This window comes from Hyperolius riggenbachi, chromosome 8 (genome assembly GCF_040937935.1).
Source record: "Hyperolius riggenbachi isolate aHypRig1 chromosome 8, aHypRig1.pri, whole genome shotgun sequence".
Lineage (NCBI taxonomy): Eukaryota > Metazoa > Chordata > Amphibia > Anura > Hyperoliidae > Hyperolius > Hyperolius riggenbachi.
The window spans coordinates 68,810,020-68,831,639 of NC_090653.1; the positions used below are offsets into that span (position 1 = coordinate 68,810,020).

Here is a 21,620-nt window from a genome sequence, read left to right on the forward strand (position 1 = left end):
TACAAATGCCTGAGAGGCATCCCTCAGTTTGGTGGTGGAGCATTAGAGGTGTAGCGAACGGTTCGCTGCGAAAGGTTCCAGGCGAACATTGGTGGTTCGCGTTCGCCTGCGCCAGGCGAACTTTTACGGAAGTTCGATTCGCCCCATAATGCACTATGAGGGTCAACTTTGACCCTCTGCATCACAGTCAGCAGGCACATTGTAGCCATTCAGGCTACAGTAAGCCCTGGAGCCCCCCCCCCCCCCCTTATATAAGGCAGGCTCCGGCGGCCATTACACTCACTCATGTGCCTGCTAGTGAGAGGAAAGGGACAGCTGTTGCAGACTTGTTCTTCTAGGGACAGATTAGTTAGGTTCTTGGCTGCTTAGTTTGCTCCTTGGCTGATTGTTATTGCTTTATAACACCCTAGCTTTTGTCAGAGCTCAACCTGTACTTTTTTTTTTTTTTTTTTTTTTTTAAACTGTGTGTCAAACTGACACTTTTGTTGCATGCACAGCCTTGCTAATTGATTGTGTGTGTGTGACACTGCCAGCAGCCCAGCACATTCAGTGACTGACTGCCTGTGTGTGACAGGGAGCTGCACATTGTACTACCCAGTACTGCATATACCCCCAGTACCTGTTGTGTTTACTTAACCCACCTCATCACTGCACATAACTACCTGTTGTGTTTACTTAACCCACCTCATCACTACCTGTAGTGTTGCATGAACCCAGCTCACTGCATATACCTACTACTACCTGTTGTGTTGAGTGAACCCAGCTCACTGCATCCTAATACTACCTGTTGTGTTTACTTAACCCACCTCATCACTGCACATAACTACCTGTAGTGTTGAGTGAACCCAGCTCACTGCATATACCTACTACTACCTGTAGTGTTGAGTGAACCCAGCTCACTGCATATACCTACTACCTGTTGTGTTGAGTGAACCCAGCTCACTGCATATACCTACTACCTGTTGTGTTGATTGAACCCACCTCACCGCATCCTAGTACCTTTACTGTTCAGTGAACCCAGCTCACTGCATCCTACTACCTGTTGTGTTGAGTGAACCCACCTCACTGCATCCTAGTACCTTTACTGTTCAGTGAACCCAGCTCACTGCATATACCTAGCATCCCCCCGAGATGGACAAAATGGACAAACCAGGTAGAGGAAGAGGTAGAGGCAGACCCAGAGGAAGGCCACCAGGCACCGGCAGGTCTGTGCGAGGTGGTGTTGCTGTGATTTCGTGCGGACCTGCCCCAAAATACAGTGCTCAGAAGAAGGCACGTGCCATCACTTCCCAAAATCGTGAGGAGGTGATTGAGTATGTAACACAGAACACCTCATCTCGCACAGCCACCAGCGCTACAACAAGCACCACATCCGCTGCATTTGACACTTCGCAGGAGTTATTTGGTGGTGGTGGTGAAATCACCGATTCACAGCCACTACTGCAACAAGAAGAAGGCGCAGGTACACCACCTCCTACGTGTGAGTTAGGTGGCGATAGTATGGACGTAACGTGTGTGGAGGGGGCTGATGAAACACCTGAAGTTGGTGCAGTTGAGGAGGTGTCTGAGGAAAGTGCAGCTGGCCAGGAGGATTATGATGACGATTATACGGATACCACATATGTTCCCGGTAGAGGAGATGACCAGGGGGACAGTTCAGAGGAGGAGTCAGAGAGGACTAGGAGGAGACGACTCCATGATAGAAGCAGAGGGAGCTCGTCCTCAGAAACAGCTGGGGGCAGTGTCCGGCGCCATGTATCGCTAGCTATGGCCAGACAGCCAACATGCCCTTCAACGTCAGCTGCTGATGCCACCGTAGCGTCATCACCCCAGGGGGGCTCAGCGGTTTGGAAATTTTTTAACGTGTGTGTCTCAGATCGGAGCAAAGCCATCTGTTGTCTCTGCCAGCAAAAATTGAGCCGTGGAAAGGCCAACTCTCACGTAGGGACAAGTGCCTTACGAAGGCACCTGGAGAAAAGGCACAAACAGCTATGGCAAGAACACCTGAGGAAAAGCAGCACCCCTCAAAAGACAAGCCACCCTCCTTCTCCTCTTCCTCCTTCAGGTGCATCGTCTTCATCCACTTTCTCCCTTGCACCTTCACAGCCACCCTCCTCCACACCGCCTCTTCCCTTCAGCGGTTCCTTCTCCTCTGCCCACAGCAGTACCCAGCTGTCCGTGAAGGAAGTATTTGAGCGGAAGAAGCAAATGTCTGCCAGTCACCCTCTTGCCCGGCGCCTGACAGCTGGCGTGGCGGAACTATTAGCTCGCCAGCTATTACCATACAAGCTGGTGGATTCGGAGGCTTTCCGTAAGTTTGTGGCCATTGGTACACCGCAGTGGAAGATACCAGGCCGCAATTATTTTTCACAAAAGGCCATACCCAAACTCTTCCGTGCAGTTGAGAGGCAAGTGGTGTCATCTCTGGCACACAGCGTTGGGTCAAGGGCCCACCTGACCACGGATGCCTGGTCTGCCAAGCACGGGCAGGGCAACTACATTACATACACAGCCCATTGGGTCAACCTGGTGACTGATGGCAGCAAGCAGGGAGTATGTGGCTGCGCAGAGGACCGACTTGTCACACCTCCACGGCTTGCAGGCAGACCTCCAGCCACCTCCTCTCCACCTGCTATCACCGCTTCGCTGTCGTCATCCTCCTCCTCCTCCTTGGCTGTTGCCGCCATCTCCTCTCCAGCTACACAGCCCCAGCACCCCAGGGCCTATGCTGCATGCCAGGTGCGACGGTGTCATGCAGTGTTAGACATGTCTTGCCTGAAAGCGGAGAGTCACACTGGAGCAGCTCTCCTGGCTGCTCTTAACAAACAGGTAGAGCAATGGCTGACCCCGCACAAGCTTGAGATCGGCAACGTGGTGTGTGACAACGGCAGCAATCTCATTGCTGCGTTGAATTTGGGAAAGCTGACACACATACCCTGCATGGCACATGTGCTTAATCTGGTCGTGCAAAGATTTGTGTCCAAGTACCCAGGCTTAGAGGACGTCCTGAAGCAGGCCAGGAAGTTGTGTGGGCATTTCAGGTGCTCTTACAAGGCCATGGCACGCTTTGCGGAGATTCAGCATAGAAACAACTTGCCGGTGAGACGCCTGATTTGCGATAGCCCGACTCGCTGGAATTCCACCCTGCTGATGTTCTCTCGCCTGCTAGACCAGGAGAAAGCCATCACCAAGTACCTGTATCATTACAGTACAAGGACACAATCTGGGAGGATGGGGATGTTGTGGCCCAACAACTGGACACTGATGCGAAATGCATGCAGGGTCATGGAGCCCTTTGAGGAGGTGACCAAACTGGTGAGTCGCGATGAGGGCACCATCAGCGACTTGATCCCCTACGCCTACTTCCTGGAGCGTGCCGTGCGTAGAGTGGTGGATACAGCTGTGGAGGAGCGTGAACAAGAAGAGTTAGGGCAGCAGGAGTCGTGGGAGCCATTGACACACAAACCCGATATTTCCACAACACCGGCGGCAGCACAGAGGGGGAGGAGGAGGAAGAAGAGGAGTCATGTGGGGAAGGAGAGGAGTCAGACTGATGATGGTGATGATGAGGAAGGTGTTTCTGTGGAGGAGGAAGAGGCGGCGGAAGGAGAACAACCACGGCAGCCATCACAGGGGGCTTCTGCTGCTCCACGTTCCCGTGGTATTGTTCGTGGCTGGGGGGAGGAAGAGGAGTTGCGTCCCGTCACTGAGGAAGAGCAAGAGGAGATGGAGAGTACATCTGCATCCAGCTTTGTGCAGATGTCCTCTTTCATGTTGTCCAGACTGCTGAGGGATCCCCGTATCAAAAAACTCAAGACAAATGACCTGCACTGGGTGGCCACGCTACTAGACCCTCGGTACAGGCACAAAGTGGCCGACCTGTTACCAACTCAACAAAAGGCGGAAAGGATGCAGCACTTTCAGAACAAGCTGTCGATGATGCTTTACAATTCATTTAAGGGTGATGTGGCTGCACAACGCAATCAAGGTACCACTGGCAGTAACCCTCCTCCTCCCAAGTCCACGCAGGCAAGAACAGGACGCTCCAGCGATCTCAGGGTGATGTCGGACATGCGGACGTTCTTTAGTCCAACTCCTCGCCATAGTCCTTCCGGATCCACCCTCCACCAACGCCTGGACCGGCAGGTAGCCGACTACCTGGCCTTGAGTGTGGATGTAGACTCTGCGAAAAGCGACGATGAACCCTTGGACTACTGGTTGCGCAGGCTTGACCTGTGGCCAGAGCTGTCCCAATTTGCCATCCAACTTCTCTCTTGCCCTGCCTCAAGCGTCCTGTCAGAAAGGACCTTCAGTGCAGCTGGAGGCATAGTTACTGAGAAGAGAAGTCGCCTAAGTCACGACAGTGTTCAGTACCTGACCTTCATTAAAATGAATGAGGAATGGATCACGGAGGGCTACTGCACGACCGAAGACTAAGTCAGTCCCCACACACAGCATCTCTGCCTGCAGGCCGCTTGACTGCCTTCTCCGCCACCACCAACAGGGTCCAGGACTCTAGGCGGATTCCTGAATTTTTAAGGCCGCTGCTAGCAGCGGCCGCTACACTAATTTTTCTGGTGCATGTACATGTGCCCATCCCCCTTCGTGATCATTACCTTGCCGCGGTAAAGGGGCTTGCGCATCACAATGAAGCAATGACCGCCGGCTATTTGAGTGTCTCGGGTGGGGGTGGCACACAAAAGATAATAAGGTCGTTGCTTCATTGTGGTCAGACCAAATTTGATCAGCTGGACAGTCACTGTTCTGTCATTCAGCTACATCAGCCGGGCGAGCATATGGGCTGAAAAGCCACCATCACCTGCACTCTCGTCATGGTGCGCACCAGTCCAGCACGGCCGTCACTACACAAACGGCTGTTTGCAGTCACTGCATACCTTTCACTGCATCTGTGACTGCACATTATACCTGGCAGTCAGTGCATAACTTGCACTTGCATGGATACACTTTTAAACAATTTAAAAATACAATCATCTAAACTTGCAAACAATTTAAAAATACAACCATCTATCATTTTCAAACAATTTTAAAAAAAGGGCAAAAAAACCTGCCCTCCGTAAAACATTCTTGGCAAATGCTTTCGACTTGGTTTGTCTTCCGCTGGCTCAAGGGTCCATCTGACCACAGATGCCTGGTCTGCAAAGCACGGTCAGGGCAGCTACAGCATGGGTCTCAGCAGGCTCCCACTTCGGGCCGCAATCCAACCTTCATTCCCCGCGGTGACAATGGCAGACTTGCCCTCCATAACGGATTCCCGTTAAAGGATTTAAAGTTAATTCATTTCAAATACACAGCAGGGCCTCGAAAGTCCGCCTCCTGTATTGTTATTTTTGGTCACTACCTCTGGGCGGGCGTGCATGCCCTCCTTGGATGTGTAGTGGTAGCCGTTTCTCAGGCTCCACACCGGATTCCATCCCTCATTCCCCGGCCATTACCCGGGGTCACAAATGGCAGACTTGCCCGCCTCCATATGATTCTCGTGAAAGGAATGTGGTGTCATCTTTGTCCGCCATAACTGGTTCTCGTTCAAGGATTTAAAGTACATTCATTTTCAAATACACAGCAGGGCCTCGAAAGTCCGCCTCCTGTATTGTTATTTTTGGTCACTACCTCGGGGCGGGCGGGGGTGCATGCCTGCCCGCTGCCCTCCTTGGATGTGTAGTGGTAGCCGTTGCTCAGGCTCCACACTGGATTCAAACCCCTCATTCCCCGGCAATTACCCGGGGTCACAATGGAAGACTTGCCCGCCTCCACAGGATTCTCATTGTAGCGGTACTGAACAAGTACACAGCAAGTAGAAAATGTAATTTAAAAACAAAACGTAAGCTTTCTAACAATGCCATGGAAAGTTGAGAAGGAAGTCACACATTACCTGACATCACTGAGTGAGGAAGAGCAATCTCTCCATGTTGCGCAGTAGTCCAGCATGGCCGTCACTACACAAACAGCTGTTTGCGGTGCGTTACACAGTGAGTTTGGTGTGTCAGTGTGAAGCAGTACTTTAATTACACTCCCTGATTGATGTATACACATGCAAGATGTTTTAAAGCACGTTAGGCCTGCAATTTAGCATTCAATGTGATTTCTGCCCTTAAAACGCTGCTTTGCGTCACATTCAGATTTTTCCCCGGGACTTTTGGCATGTATCCCACTCCGCCATGCCCCCGTCCAGGTGTTAGACCCCTTGAAACATCTTTTCCATCACTTTTGTGGCCAGCATAATTTTTTCTATTTTTCAAAGTTCGCCTCCCCATTGAAGTCTATTGCGGTTCGCGAACTTTTCCGCAAACCGAACCTTCCGCGGAAGTTCGCGAACCGAAAATCGGAGGTTCGCGACATCTCTATGGAACATGAGGGAGGAGGAGGCAGCCATGGTGCTCATGGCACAAACCATGCCTGCACCCCTCTAGATAAGCCTCTGGGCAGACTACATGGGGTCCTACAGCGGGCTTGACAGCAACAGCCCTGTAGACTCCTTGGATTACTGGGTCAAGCACCTGGATATTTGGAGTGAGCTGGCGCAGTATGCCCTGGAAATCCTTGCTTGCCCCCCTTCCAGCTTGCTGTCTGAGAGGTGCTTCAGTGCGGCCGGTGGCGTGGTCACCGAGAATCGCTCTCGTCTGTCCACCCAGTCTGTGGACAGACTTACATTTCTCAAGATAAATCAGGCTTGGGTGGTTGGTGAATTCCTGGCCCCTGTTGTTGGCGAGAGGGGGAAATGAGGTGGCTGGAAATCACTATGCCTGCCTTACCACCCTTTACCACCATAACCTCCACGCTCCGTCTTGAGTAATAAGCCTGGTTCAAAAATTTTTTTACAGCCGTGGTACCAACACACTAGGTGCCATGGCCTATCTAAACACAACTGCTGTGTAATTTTTTTGGAGGTGTCTGGGCTGATAACTGTGCTGTCCGAGCTGTAGGGAGGCCCCAGTTGCGGCAGTACGACCGCTTCCTGGAACCTCTACTTTGTAATGTTTTAACTGTGCCGTGGTACCAACACTAGGTGCCATGGTGGAATAGCTATGCTGCCTGCCACACGTTCTCCTCCTCCTGTATCCTGCTGCCTGTGCTGCTCCCACCGCCAGGGTGCATCTACATGACTACCTACTTCTCATGCTGCTCCTGCCTGTGGTACCCACCACCACCAGGGTCTAGACAAAACTATATCTTCTGCTGGGACTACCAGCTATTACGCCACTTTGATAGCTGCACCTATCTACTGCTCCTGCTGCTTTCTGTGGTACCCACCACCACTTGGGTGCACACAAAACTATATCTTCTGCTGCCACTACCAGCTATTACGCCACTACAATAGCTGCATCTACCTACTCCTCCTGCTGCTGTCTGTGGTACCCACCACCACCACCACCAGGGTCCACACAAAACTTCTGCTGTCACTACCAGCTATTACACCACTACAATAGCTGCATCTACCTACGCCTCCTGTTGCTGCTGCTGCTTTTGCTGTCTGTGGTACCCACCACCACCAGGGTCCACACAAAACTTTATCTTCTGCTGCCACTGCCAGTCTGCCACTAGCTATTACGCCACTACAATAGCCTGCCACCAGCTATTATGCCACTACAATAGCTGCATCTACCTACTCCTACTGCTCTTGTCTATGGTACCAACCACGCCACCAGGGTCCACACAGAACTATATCTTCTGCTGCCACTGCCAGTCTGCCACTGCCACCACAATAGCCTGCCACCAGCTATTACGCCACTACAATAGCTTTAATTTTTTTGAGATGTCTGAGCTGAAAACTGATGTCCCAGTTGTGTGGTTGGACTTTGGACACAATGTGGGCTGCACGACCGCTGTCTGGAACTTAGTCCTGATGTTAATTTACCGGCTTTTTTTTTTTTTTATTATTATTTTAAGTCTCCACTTAATTAGTGATCACCTGATGAAGAACCGTGAAGGTTCGTAACATGTAGTGCTGCTTCACCACCAATATACGCTTTAATTAGCAAGCCATTTGTGTGCCGCCTCTTCACTGATATTGTATGTCCACTACCTAGGAGGGTGACCTGAGCGAGGTGTAGCACCGGCATTACCAGGGATAAGTTCCCTGTGGGAAGTTCCAGGACCGTGAATTAGTCATTTGAAGTCCACTTAATTAGTGTTTCCCTTTAAAAAAAAAATAAAAAAAAAAATAATAAAAAAAAAAAATGATGTTACATGCCTCATTTATCCTAAAAAATGTTTTGGAAGCAATTTAAGGGCCACTTCCGGTTTTCTATCCTGATATCCGAATCCGCCCGGATAATGCATTCGGATATCCATGTATAAGCGGATACTGCAAAGTTCGGATTCTGATATCCGATCCGGATATCTGGGTATCCGGATCAATTCGGATTTTGATAAGGGGTATCCGAGCACCCGTGTATGACTGTCTACCCTTAGCCTTGTCTGTAACATAACTGCATTTTTTCATTGTTCATATCACTGCAATTGGAAAGTGATAAAAAGGGTCAATAGTTCATAGATTTTAGTTCTGGCATACTTCAATGAATGTGTCATTGAGCAAAAACAATAAAGAAATAAAAAAACAAAAAAAAACAAACAAACAAAAAAAAAAACTTAAAAAGTAGATTTCAATATAAAATAAAACTGTGGAATATAAAAAAAAAAATAAAAAATTCATATTTAGGAGAAGGAGGATGAATACAATTGTTTATTTCATTAGTTTATTTTCACCTCGGGTGTCCTTTAAAAACTAGAATAGATGAAAAACATTTCCTGTAATTATAACACTAAAGGCCCATACACACGCTCAACAAAAGTCTTTTAAATGCACAATTATCAAACAACTTTTGCTGTTGAAACAAACCAAAAGGGCCCTTTTCCACTAGCGCGTTTGCGCTGGCTGTATCAGAAAGTCGCAAACCGCTAGTGATTTTACAATAGCTACGGTTTTCTTTTTAACATAGGAATCGCGGTAGGTCATTTCCACTACCGCGATTCGTTTTTTACAGGAACGCGCGGCGGAATGATTATTGCCGCGATTTTGCTATGCAGTGCATAGCATAGCAAAATCGCGACCGCAAACGTCGGGAAATCGCCGCACATTTTTGTACTTTTGCGATTCAGCAATCGCTAGCGTTCAGCGTGAACGCTAGCGACTGCTAGTGGAAAAGGGCCCAAAAGGTTGTTTGCTATTGTTCAAGCAACTGATAAGACCCAGCTCAAGTCAATGCAACAGTTGGATTGACTTGAGCTGGGTCTTATCAGTTGCTTGAACAATAGCAAACAATTTGTTTTATAATTGTGCATTTAAAAGACTTTTGTTGAGCGGGTGTATGGGGTAAGCCTGTTTCCAAATCAGGGCTGTGGAGTACAAAAATCATCCAACTCAGACTCCTCAGTTTATAAAACTAGCGACTCCAACTTCGACTCCAGGTACCCAAAATTGCTCCAACTCCTCCTCCAACTCCACAGCCCTGTTACAGACGTTAGAATGAGAGGTCACCTGATCCCATTTTATCACTGCCCAGGTAGGAGCTGTTACTGCGTACGCTGGTGTATGACAGGACCGAATCACCATTACTGCTACACTCACTGCAGAGAGGAGAGATCAGACACCATGTGACACCAGAGGTATACAGAGATTTATGTACTGACTATACACTGAACGCAAAAATATATTGTAGTGTTAGGATAGAAGTACGCCATGCCCCGCCCCCACACAATATGAATACTATGGCTGCAGGCTAAATAAAGCGCTCAGGTCTGCTTCTAGGAATGTAGGGGACACAAAAAAAGTAAAGGTCATGCAGAAAGCAAATAGGTGGTCTGGCACTATCAGCAGAAAGGAATCGATTCCTTCCACACACAGCACAGCGATTGTATCTCTCCTCCTAATTGAAAAGCAGCAGCCCCCACACCTCCTCCAGCACAGGTAGCCGGGTGGCTGTCCCCCCCACCTTCTTCTCCAGCACAGGTAGCCGGGTGGCTGTTACCTGCTCACTCTTCAGTACAAGTAGCTAGACGGCCATTACCACCCTTCACCCACATGGCCCAGTTAACGGGCCTAAGAGGCGACTCGAGGCGATGCCATTTACTCTCATAGCTCTAGACACTAAACATGTTGTGTTATTTCTGTTCAAACAATACCAGTTGCCTGGCGGACCTGCAGGTCTCTTTAGCTGCAGTAAAGTCTAAATCACAATAGAAACAACCATACAGCTAATCTTGTTAGATCTGACAAGAATGTCAAAAAACACCTGATCAGCTGCAAGGCATGCATGCCCTGGGTCTATGGCTAAAAGCATTATAAAGCAGAGACAGGCAGGCAACTGGTTTAGAAAAATAAATATATATGGCAGCCATCATATACCACTTGCTTCATGTTCCCTTTAACAAACATACCGGAGTTTACACACTTATCCAATCGTTCCAAAAGTTGAGGAAGCTCACTGGAACGCTTCACAACACATTTTTAGTTAATTTAACTGTTCTGTTCTGTTCTGTTCTGTTCTGTTCTGTTCTGTTCTGTTCTGTTCTGTTCTGTTCTGTTCTGTTCTGTTCTGTTCTGTTCTGTTCTGTTCTGTTCTGTTCTGTTCTGTTCTGTTCTGTTCTGTTCTGTTCTGTTCTGTTCTGTTCTGTTCTGTTCTGTTCTGTTCTGTTCTGTTCTGTTCTGTTCTGTTCTGTTCTGTTCTGTTCTGTTCTGTTCTGTTCTGTTCTGTTCTGTTCTGTTCTGTTCTGTTCTGTTCTGTTCTGTTCTGTTCTGTTCTGTTCTGTTCTGTTCTGTTCTGTTCTGTTCTGTTCTGTTCTGTTCTGTTCTGTTCTGTTCTGTTCTGTTCTGTTCTGTTCTGTTCTGTTCTGTTCTGTTCTGTTCTGTTCTGTTCTGTTCTGTTCTGTTCTGTTCTGTTCTGTTCTGTTCTGTTCTGTTCTGTTCTGTTCTGTTCTGTTCTGTTCTGTTCTGTTCTGTTCTGTTCTGTTCTGTTCTGTTCTGTTCTGTTCTGTTCTGTTCTGTTCTGTTCTGTTCTGTTCTGTTCTGTTCTGTTCTGTTCTGTTCTGTTCTGTTCTGTTCTGTTCTGTTCTGTTCTGTTCTGTTCTGTTCTGTTCTGTTCTGTTCTGTTCTGTTCTGTTCTGTTCTGTTCTGTTCTGTTCTGTTCTGTTCTGTTCTGTTCTGTTCTGTTCTGTTCTGTTCTGTTCTGTTCTGTTCTGTTCTGTTCTGTTCTGTTCTGTTCTGTTCTGTTCTGTTCTGTTCTGTTCTGTTCTGTTCTGTTCTGTTCTGTTCTGTTCTGTTCTGTTCTGTTCTGTTCTGTTCTGTTCTGTTCTGTTCTGTTCTGTTCTGTTCTGTTCTGTTCTGTTCTGTTCTGTTCTGTTCTGTTCTGTTCTGTTCTGTTCTGTTCTGTTCTGTTCTGTTCTGTTCTGTTCTGTTCTGTTCTGTTCTGTTCTGTTCTGTTCTGTTCTGTTCTGTTCTGTTCTGTTCTGTTCTGTTCTGTTCTGTTCTGTTCTGTTCTGTTCTGTTCTGTTCTGTTCTGTTCTGTTCTGTTCTGTTCTGTTCTGTTCTGTTCTGTTCTGTTCTGTTCTGTTCTGTTCTGTTCTGTTCTGTTCTGTTCTGTTCTGTTCTGTTCTGTTCTGTTCTGTTCTGTTCTGTTCTGTTCTGTTCTGTTCTGTTCTGTTCTGTTCTGTTCTGTTCTGTTCTGTTCTGTTCTGTTCTGTTCTGTTCTGTTCTGTTCTGTTCTGTTCTGTTCTGTTCTGTTCTGTTCTGTTCTGTTCTGTTCTGTTCTGTTCTGTTCTGTTCTGTTCTGTTCTGTTCTGTTCTGTTCTGTTCTGTTCTGTTCTGTTCTGTTCTGTTCTGTTCTGTTCTGTTCTGTTCTGTTCTGTTCTGTTCTGTTCTGTTCTGTTCTGTTCTGTTCTGTTCTGTTCTGTTCTGTTCTGTTCTGTTCTGTTCTGTTCTGTTCTGTTCTGTTCTGTTCTGTTCTGTTCTGTTCTGTTCTGTTCTGTTCTGTTCTGTTCTGTTCTGTTCTGTTCTGTTCTGTTCTGTTCTGTTCTGTTCTGTTCTGTTCTGTTCTGTTCTGTTCTGTTCTGTTCTGTTCTGTTCTGTTCTGTTCTGTTCTGTTCTGTTCTGTTCTGTTCTGTTCTGTTCTGTTCTGTTCTGTTCTGTTCTGTTCTGTTCTGTTCTGTTCTGTTCTGTTCTGTTCTGTTCTGTTCTGTTCTGTTCTGTTCTGTTCTGTTCTGTTCTGTTCTGTTCTGTTCTGTTCTGTTCTGTTCTGTTCTGTTCTGTTCTGTTCTGTTCTGTTCTGTTCTGTTCTGTTCTGTTCTGTTCTGTTCTGTTCTGTTCTGTTCTGTTCTGTTCTGTTCTGTTCTGTTCTGTTCTGTTCTGTTCTGTTCTGTTCTGTTCTGTTCTGTTCTGTTCTGTTCTGTTCTGTTCTGTTCTGTTCTGTTCTGTTCTGTTCTGTTCTGTTCTGTTCTGTTCTGTTCTGTTCTGTTCTGTTCTGTTCTGTTCTGTTCTGTTCTGTTCTGTTCTGTTCTGTTCTGTTCTGTTCTGTTCTGTTCTGTTCTGTTCTGTTCTGTTCTGTTCTGTTCTGTTCTGTTCTGTTCTGTTCTGTTCTGTTCTGTTCTGTTCTGTTCTGTTCTGTTCTGTTCTGTTCTGTTCTGTTCTGTTCTGTTCTGTTCTGTTCTGTTCTGTTCTGTTCTGTTCTGTTCTGTTCTGTTCTGTTCTGTTCTGTTCTGTTCTGTTCTGTTCTGTTCTGTTCTGTTCTGTTCTGTTCTAACCATCACTTCCAAAGACTTCTTTATGCTAAACATGGTTCCTAATCACTTTGGCTGTATTTGTGGGGTTATTTTCCTACTGCAGAATAAATGTGGGACCAATCATACGCCTCTCTAATGAAGAACAACAGCATACCCACATATAAGATTTTCACCTTTGTTTCCTAAATATCACACATGGAAAAAAAAAAAAAAAAGCCAAGCTTACCTCGGGTAATGTCTTTTCCAGTAGTCCGAGTGACAGCACCCCTCCTATGAGACTTGTCTCCCTCCCAAACTTTGGACAGGAAGCTAGAAGATACAAATTTGCATAACAGGCAGGCAGGAGTAGTATATAAAGATGTTACTCACAAAAGGTATTCAGTTATAAAAAAAGACACGGACACCAAATGCTGCTGAAACGATTAATTTAATTATGCCCTTTATTAGGGTGGGCCGGAGGGGTGCTGTCACTCGGACTACTGGAAAAGACATTACCCGAGGTAAGCTTGGCTTTCCCAGAACGTCCTCCTGACAGCACCCCTCCTATGAGACGATAAACAAGAACATTATAAGTTAGGGAGGGACTACTGCCTGCAACACCTTTCTTCCGAATGCTAGATCAGTATTGGCTAATAAGTTTAGTCTATAATGTTTGACAAACGTATTTTGGCTGGACCAGGTGGCCGCTCTGCAAATCTGCTCTATCGAGGCGCCTGCCCTCTCTGCCCAAGATGTTGATACACTTCTTGTGGAGTGAGCTTTAATTGAGGTCGGTAAAGGCCTCCCTTGAGTCTGATAAGCCGCGGTGATAGTTTGTCTGATCCATCTTGCAATTGATGTCTTAGAGGCTTGCCTCCCCTTGAATTTCCCCGCAAACAGCACCAACAAGGCATCTGATCTTCTCCAAGATGCAGTCCTTTCAAGATAATGAAGGATACACCTTCTAACATCCAAACAATGAAGCTTCCTCTCCTTTTCATTAGTTGGTTTATCACAGAATGATGGCAGAAAGATCTCCTGAGATCGATGAAACTTTGAAGTCACTTTAGGAAGGAATGCAAAGTCTGGACGTAGAGTAATCCTATCCTCCGAGATGGTACAATAAGGTGGCTTAATGGATAAGGCCTGAAGTTCGCTGACTCTCCTGGCTGTGGTGATTGCCAGAAGAAAGGCCGTTTTCAACGTCAGAAATTTATCTGGAATCTGATCCAGAGGCTCAAAGGGATGTTCACAAAGACTCTGTAACACCACATTCAAGTCCCAAGGGGGCACCTTAGATATCACCACAGGCCTGAGACGTTTAATTCCCTGAAAAAAACGAAGAAAAAACTCCTCCTGAGCTAATCTTCTCTCTAAATATACACTCAAAGCTGCTGTCTGAACTTTAAGAGTGCTGGAACTTAACCCCATCTGAAATCCATCCTGAAGAAATTCCAGAGCTGAGGCGGAAAGTCTAGAATCCTTCTCTTTCCTTGTACACCATTCACAGTAAATTTTCCATGTCTTCTGATAAATCTGCCTCGTCACCTTCTTGCGGGATTGTATTAACGTTTCAGAAAGTTTATCCGAAAACCCCTTTGATTTCAGGATTCCCCACTCAATCTCCATGCTGAAAGGTGAAGACGCTTGAAGTCCGGGTGAAGAACTGGGCCCTGCGACAACAAATCTGTTCTGACTGGTAACATTATTGGTTGACACATCGCTAAATTCTGTAACAGAGCAAACCACGGTCTTTTCGGCCAAAAAGGTACTATGAGAATTACTTGTGCTCTGTCCTGCATAATCTTGTTCAGAACCCTTGATATCAGAGGTATTGGGGGAAATGCATACATCAGGTTCAACCGCCACTCTATCGAGAAAGCGTCTATTTCCCACGGATTGTCCTTTGGATACAGGGAGCAAAACTTTAGACACTTTGAATTTTGTCTCCTTGCGAATAAGTCTACTGCAGGGGTGCCCCATGCCTGGCTGATCTGAACAAATACTTCTGGATTCAGAGACCATTCGTCTTGTAATATCGCTGACCTGCTGAGATAGTCTGCCACAACATTGCAAGTCCCCTTCAAATGAACTGCTCTGACGGATGTTAAGTTGCTCTCTGCCCAATGCAGAATCCTTGCTGTCTGAGACCACAACCGACGACTTCTTGTTCCTCCCTGATGATTCAGGTAAGCCACTACACTGCTGTTGTCGGACCTGATCAGGACATGACACTGATTGATTTGATCCTTGAAGAATTGAAGGCTTCTCCATACTGCTTCCAGTTCTCTGCTGTTGGAGGATCTTATTGCCATAGCCCTGGACCACTGCCCTTGTGCTGGTAGAGAGTCCATGTGAGCGCCCCACCCCCACGTACTGGCATCCGTCGTTATGATTCTTTGTACTGGAAAAAACCACATGCGGCCTTCCGATAGGTGAGACAGTTCCTGCCACCAGTTTAACGACACTTTCACACCGTATGGGATCAGAATCTTCCTTTCTAGTGCTGAAATGTTCCTGTTCCAGCTCCTTAGTATCCACAACTGCAGGTTCCTGGCATGGAATTGACCCCATTGTACTGCAGGGAAGACTGAGCTTAACAGACCGAGAAGTGCCATGGCTTTTCTTATACTGATGGACCTTGATTTCTGAAAAGAAAGAACAGAATTAAGTACTGCCGAAACTTTTCTTTCCGGGAGAAATACTCTTTGCTGGCGGGAGGAAAAAATAAACCCCAGATATTCCATAGATTGGCTGGGTATTAGCGCCGATTTTGACCAGTTAATTAACCAGCCTAAAGACTCTAGACTATCAATGCATATCTTAACCTGATCACTTACAGACTGTAAAGAATTACCCCAAATCAATAAATCATCTAGGTAAGCAATGATGTTAATGGACCTACACCTCAAGACTGCCAAAACTTCTGCCATCACCTTTGTGAACAGCCAAGGTGATGAAGCTAGCCCAAAAGGTAACACATTAAATTGGAAATGTCTTACCTCTTCTTGTAGGTGAATTGCAAATCTTAGGAATTGCTGGGACTCTAGATGAACTGGTACATGCAGGTAGGCATCTTTGAGGTCCAGAGAAGCTAGAAAACAGTCTTTTTGCAACAGGGTTATTACAGACTTCACATTGTCCATTCGAAACTTCCTGTATTTTACGGCCCTGTTCAACCCCTTTAAATTTAGAATAAATCTGAAGGCTCCCTGAGGCTTTTTTATCAGAAAAACTGGTGAGTAGAACCCTTGGCCTCTCTGGCAGGATGGTACCTCTCGGATCACTCTTTTTTCCAGAAGGGAAGCAACCTCCTCCTGTAATGCCTTCCTTTGGTCTGGTGATTTTGGCTGTGGAGTTACCACATACTGCAGGGGTGGGGGATACTCGAATTCTATCTTGTAACCTTCCAACACTATTTTCAAGAGCCACTGACTTGTGAACCGCTGGCACCATGTTTTGTAGTAGTGGGAAAGCCTTCCCCCTACTGGAATACTGGCGTCATTGCTTATTGGGTTGGTTGGACCGGGGAAAAAGAGCCTTCCCTTTTTGGTTTCTATTTGGAATCCACTTCTTTTTAGGTGGGATCTTTGCCTCAGGTTCCTTGTTGCCGCTGCGAGCTGGGCCCCTGTACTGAAAAGCTCTCTTTTTGGTCGGAAAATTTTTCTTATAATCTGAGGTTCTCTCTAGCGTCTGGTCTAGCTTTGAACCAAATAACAGTTCACCTTCACAGGGCAAACCACACAACTTGGAGCGAGACGAATTGTCCCCCTGCCATGTTTTTACCCATATACCTCTCCTTGCCGAGTTGACAAGGGCAGTTGTTCTGGCCGTTAATTTAACCGTATCATCCGCTGCATCAGTTAAGTAATTAGTAGCGTTAAACAAATCTGGAAAGTCCTCTAAAATTTCTTCTCTGGGCACCCCCGAAGCTATCTTAGACTGAGTCTGCGTGAGCCAAGCTTTAAGGGATCGTCCCACTGCCGTGGATGCCACTGCTGGTTTAAATGTTAAAGATGCTGACTCCCAAGCTCTACGCAACAGATTGTCCATCTTTTTATCAATGGGGTCTTTTAAATTCCCAAAGTTCTCAAACTGCAAATCGGATTTTCTCGACACCCCTGAAAACGACGGGTCCAGTTTGGGAACCGGACCCCAGAATTTTTGATCTTCCGGACTGAAAGGATAACGACGAGAAAGAGACTTGGGCCAAAATGCCCTCCTTTCAGGGTCATCCCACTCCTTCCCAATCATTGACTTTAGAGAGGAATGGACTGGGATGAAACAATTCTGGGGTTCCGCCAAACTCACGTACATCTGATCCAAGGGGGTCAAAGATTTCCGCTCCACTGTTATCCCCATAGTATTTTGCATTGCCGACAACAAGTCTTTCATTAAGTTGGGTGCGAAAGCAAACTTCTGAGTAACCTCTGGGTTTTCCTCCTCCTCCCCAGAAATCTCCTCCAAAGATGAAATCTCTCCTTCCTCTCCAGATAAATCTGAATCCCCTGATTCATTATCCTTTCTTTTACGTTTAGCTGCAACTTGATGAGGTGAAGCCTCTAACTGACTGTGCCCCTCAATCATCGGGGCTGGTAAGGGAGCAGGCACAGTATCAGCAGCAGAAGTAGAAGGAACTGTAGATTCCGCCATTGCTGAATCCTTTATCTCTTTAATGGCCGAGGCCATCTCAGACCGCATCCATCCCATCAAGTCCTTAAATACCACTGGGGATTCCTCCTTTACCACCTTCTCTCTACAAGACTGGCACAGTTTCTTCGTAGAGGAAGAATAGAAGCGAGAGTTGCACATAACACAGCGTTTCTCAGTTCTACCAGAAGATTGTCCCCCTTGACCTTGCTGAGACACAGCCTTGTCTTTGTCTTTATCACCTTTTGGGACTTTAGGCTAAAAAGAAATAAAGACAGACTGTCAGCCTTACAAGGTGGACCTATGATTACAAATCAACTCCCTCAAAGTCTGAAAAATTACAGCTCACCAGAGAGGGGATAGCGCCAGACTCCGCAGAAGTCAGAGGAGAAGGGCCTACAGCGTCCTCCATGATCACCGACAGCAATGGTGATCGTGGCTAACATTCACATATATATACCCCTGTTAATTACCTGCAGCTGAAGTCAATCTTAACACCGCCGCGGCCCCTGCCGCTATGCCGTCAGCTGACTCGTCATGCGGGACGCATGCGCATGACGTCACTTCCACCCGGAACTTCCGGTTTCGCGCTCCTGCCGCCATAAAGCTTCCGCATCTCTAGGAGAAGCCTCCTCCACGCTGTGCGCTGGACCAGCTGAGTCCCCTGCTCAGCCTTACTATGCCCGCGCTGCACGCTGCACTCGCCGCCTGACGTAGTAGCACCTGGAGACCTCTCAAAGCGTCCCGTCCGGGACAGGAAAAACAACTGAATACCTTTTGTGAGTAACATCTTTATATACTACTCCTGCCTGCCTGTTATGCAAATTTGTATCTTCTAGCTTCCTGTCCAAAGTTTGGGAGGGAGACAAGTCTCATAGGAGGGGTGCTGTCAGGAGGACGTTCTGGGAAAAGGTTCATTTGGCATCTTGTTAAACGGGTGGTCAAAGTGATAGCCAGTAACCGTGCCAAATTTTGCAAAGAAAAGTGAAGTGGGCGTCATGTTGAACAAACCCAACAGCCAATGAAAAGAGATCCCACCACAGGCTAATAAGGAGCAGTTCACCAGCAACCCTGTGGAGCGCCTCTACCCTTGTCTTTGTACACAGGCAAATATACACAGCAGTGGGGAGAGGGATTAGTCAGTCCATCTTGTGTTCTACAGTGGGATGCCAAAGTTTGGGCAACCTTGCTAATCCTCATGATTTTCCTGTATAAATCGTTGGTTTTAACGATAAAAAAGTCAGTTAAATATATCATATAGGAGAGACACAGTGATATTTGATAAGTGAAATTAAGTTTATTGGATTTACAAAACGTGTGCAATAATTGTTTAAACAAAATTAGGCAGGTGCATAATTTTGGACACCACAAAAAAAGAAATGAAATCAATATTTAGTAGATCCTCCTTTTGCAGACATTACAGCCTTTAAACGCTTCCTGTAACTTCCAATGAGAGTCTGGATTCTGTTTGAAGGTATTTTGAACCATTCCTCTTTACAAAACAGCTCTAGTTCATTCAGGTGTGATGGCTTCCGAGCATGGACAGCTCTCTTTAACTCACACCACAGATTTTAAATTATGGTCAGGTCTGGGGACTGAGGTGGCCAATCCAGAATGTTGTACTTGTTCCTCTGCATGAATGCCTTAGTGGATTTTGAGCAGTGTTTAGGGTCCTTGTCTTGTTGAAAGATCCAGCCTTGGCGCAGCTGCAGTTTTGTCACTGATTCCTGGACATTGGTCTCCAGAATCTGCCGATACTGAGTGGAATCTATGCGTTTCTCAACTTTGACAAGATTTTCAGTCCCTGCACTGGCCACACAGCATGATGGAACCACCAAAATATTTTACTGTAGGTAGCTGATGTTTTTCTTGGAATGCTGTGTTCTTTTTCCTCCATGCATAATACCCCTTGCCATGCCCAAATAACTCATCAGTCCACAGCACCTTATTCCAAAATAAAGCTGGCTTGTCCAAATATGCTTTATCATATCTCAAGAGGCTCTGTTTGTGCTGTGGGCTTCCTCTGCATCACTTTCACATTACAGCATCTCCATGTGTAAAGTGCACTGAATGGTTGAACAATGGATATCATCTCCATCTGCAGCAAGATTATATTGCAGGTCTTTGGTGCTGGTCTGTGGGTTGACTGACTATTCTCACCATTCGTTGCTTCTGTCTGAGATTTTTCTTGGTCTGCCAATTCGAGCCTTAACTTGAACTTAGCCTGTGGTCTTCCATTTTCTCAATAAGTTCCAAACTGTGGAAACAGACAGCTGGAATTTCTGAGACAGCTTTCTGTATACTTCCCCTAAACCATGATGGGGAATAATCTTTCTCTTCAGGTCATTTGAAAGTTGTTTTGAGACCCCCATGTTTCTATTCTTCAGAGAAAGTATTTTTTTTCTTCTTTTAAAGAGGGAACCTTACAGTTACCCCCTAAATTCTCTTTCTCATAATTGGATTCACCTGTGTATGTAGGTCAGGGGACGCTGAGCTTACCAAGCCAATTTGAGTTCCAATAATTAGTTCTGAAGGTTTTGGAATCAATAAAATGACAACAGTGCCCAAATGTATGCACCTGCCTAATTTTAAACAATTATTGCACGCTTTCTGTAAATGCAATACACTTACTTTCACTTCTCAAATATCACTGTGTGTGTCTCCTATATGATATATTTAACTGACATTTTTTATCGTAACAACCAATGATGATTTGTACAGGAAAATCATGACGATTAACAAGATTGCCCAAATTTTCACATTACACTGTATGCGAGTGGAGGTAGACAGAGCCAGTCAGAGAACTGTATTGTGTCAGGGAGATATTACAACATAGTAAAGGTGCCCATACATTACACGACTTGGCAACTATTGACCATCCAATTCCATGATTATCAAATCAGAGAAACATTAAAAAAGTGCCACCAACTGCATGCCCAATTGAACATGCTGCAAGATGCCAGGCTGAAATGGTTAATCGGGTGCATGGCAGTAACAGCGAGTGATATTGGGACAAGCAACGAACAACAAAACCAACTGCGCTATCCCCCAGTGTACATTTATATAAGACCTGTGCTGTGTCGCCCACCGCATAGTGCCAGTCATCAGAATACACGGCTTTTCCATTCATGCCATCACATGCCATGCACCGGTGGCATGTATGGAAGAGCAGCACATCCTGAAGATGGAAGGGCACCGCGTGGTGGGACTTGACATGTATAAATGCACACACAGGGGGTACATTTATACACTGGGGAACCGCAGCGGACTCAGACAATTCCAGAGAGATTTTATGCTGAAATTGATTGGGAATCCGCCTGCGATGTATGGGCAGCCAACAGATCTCTCTCTAAGATTCAATCAGAGAGATTTGCTTCTTGGTGGAATCTGCTCATCCCTAAATGTCTGGCTACAGTGTTCTCACCACAGATCTGTGTTTCATGAGATCTAGTTTGTCAATCTCACTTGCTCACCCCGACCTCCCAAGATTCACCAGCAGTGTTGTTTTGGCCCCGCTGTGATTTAATTATAGCGTGTGAACTCTGGGGAGGATTACCGTAATGTGATGCAAATCATTTCTTCAAACATTCAAATTTCATGAAAATTATACAACTTGAACCTGTACCACAAAAACTGACAGTTATTCTCATTGGTCCAAATTCAAGCTGCATATAAAATTTACAGGACATTTGACTGTTAAGAGAAATTTGCATCTCATTGATCATCCCCAGTTAACTCCACCCTTACCTTACCCTTTAAAGGATACCTGAAGTGACATGTGACATGATGAGATAGACATATTTGTGTGTTAGGCACTGTACATACACAACTATGCTGTGTTCCTTTTCTTCTTTCTCTGCCTGAAAGAGTTAAATATCAGGTATGCAAGTGGCTGACTCAGACAGGAAGTGACTACAGTGTGACCCTCACTGATAAGAAATTCCCCTTTTTTATCTCTTTCTTGCTCTCAGAAGCCATTTTCTTCTCGGAAAGTGTTTTATAGTTGGAATTTCTCATCAGTGGGGGTTACAGTGTAGTCACTTCCTGCCTGAGTCAGGACTGAGTCAGCCACTTGCATACCTGATATTTAACTCTTTTAGGCAGAAAAAGGAAAAAAAAAAAAAAAAAAAAAAAAAAAGCAGCACAGCATAATTATTTGTGTGCAAGGCACCGTACATACCCTTTTCTATCTCATCATGTCACATGTCACTTCGGGTATCCTTTAACCACTTAACGACCGCCTAATGCCGATAGGCGTC

General features: G+C 46.1%; 1 protein-coding gene across 1 annotated transcript; it reads right to left on the bottom strand.

The window, feature by feature from the left end:
• Window positions 1-13,077: 13,077 nt before the first annotated feature.
• Window positions 13,078-16,159, bottom strand: LOC137528890 (uncharacterized). The gene is made up of 2 exons (XM_068250619.1): window positions 15,714-16,159; window positions 13,078-15,359 (listed from the first exon to the last, which is right to left on the bottom strand). The coding sequence occupies exon 2, from the start codon at window positions 15,283-15,285 to the stop codon at window positions 13,306-13,308; it is 1,980 nt and encodes a 659-aa protein (XP_068106720.1). The 5' UTR covers window positions 15,286-15,359; window positions 15,714-16,159; the 3' UTR covers window positions 13,078-13,305.
• Between the last annotated feature and the right edge of the window lie 5,461 nt (window positions 16,160-21,620).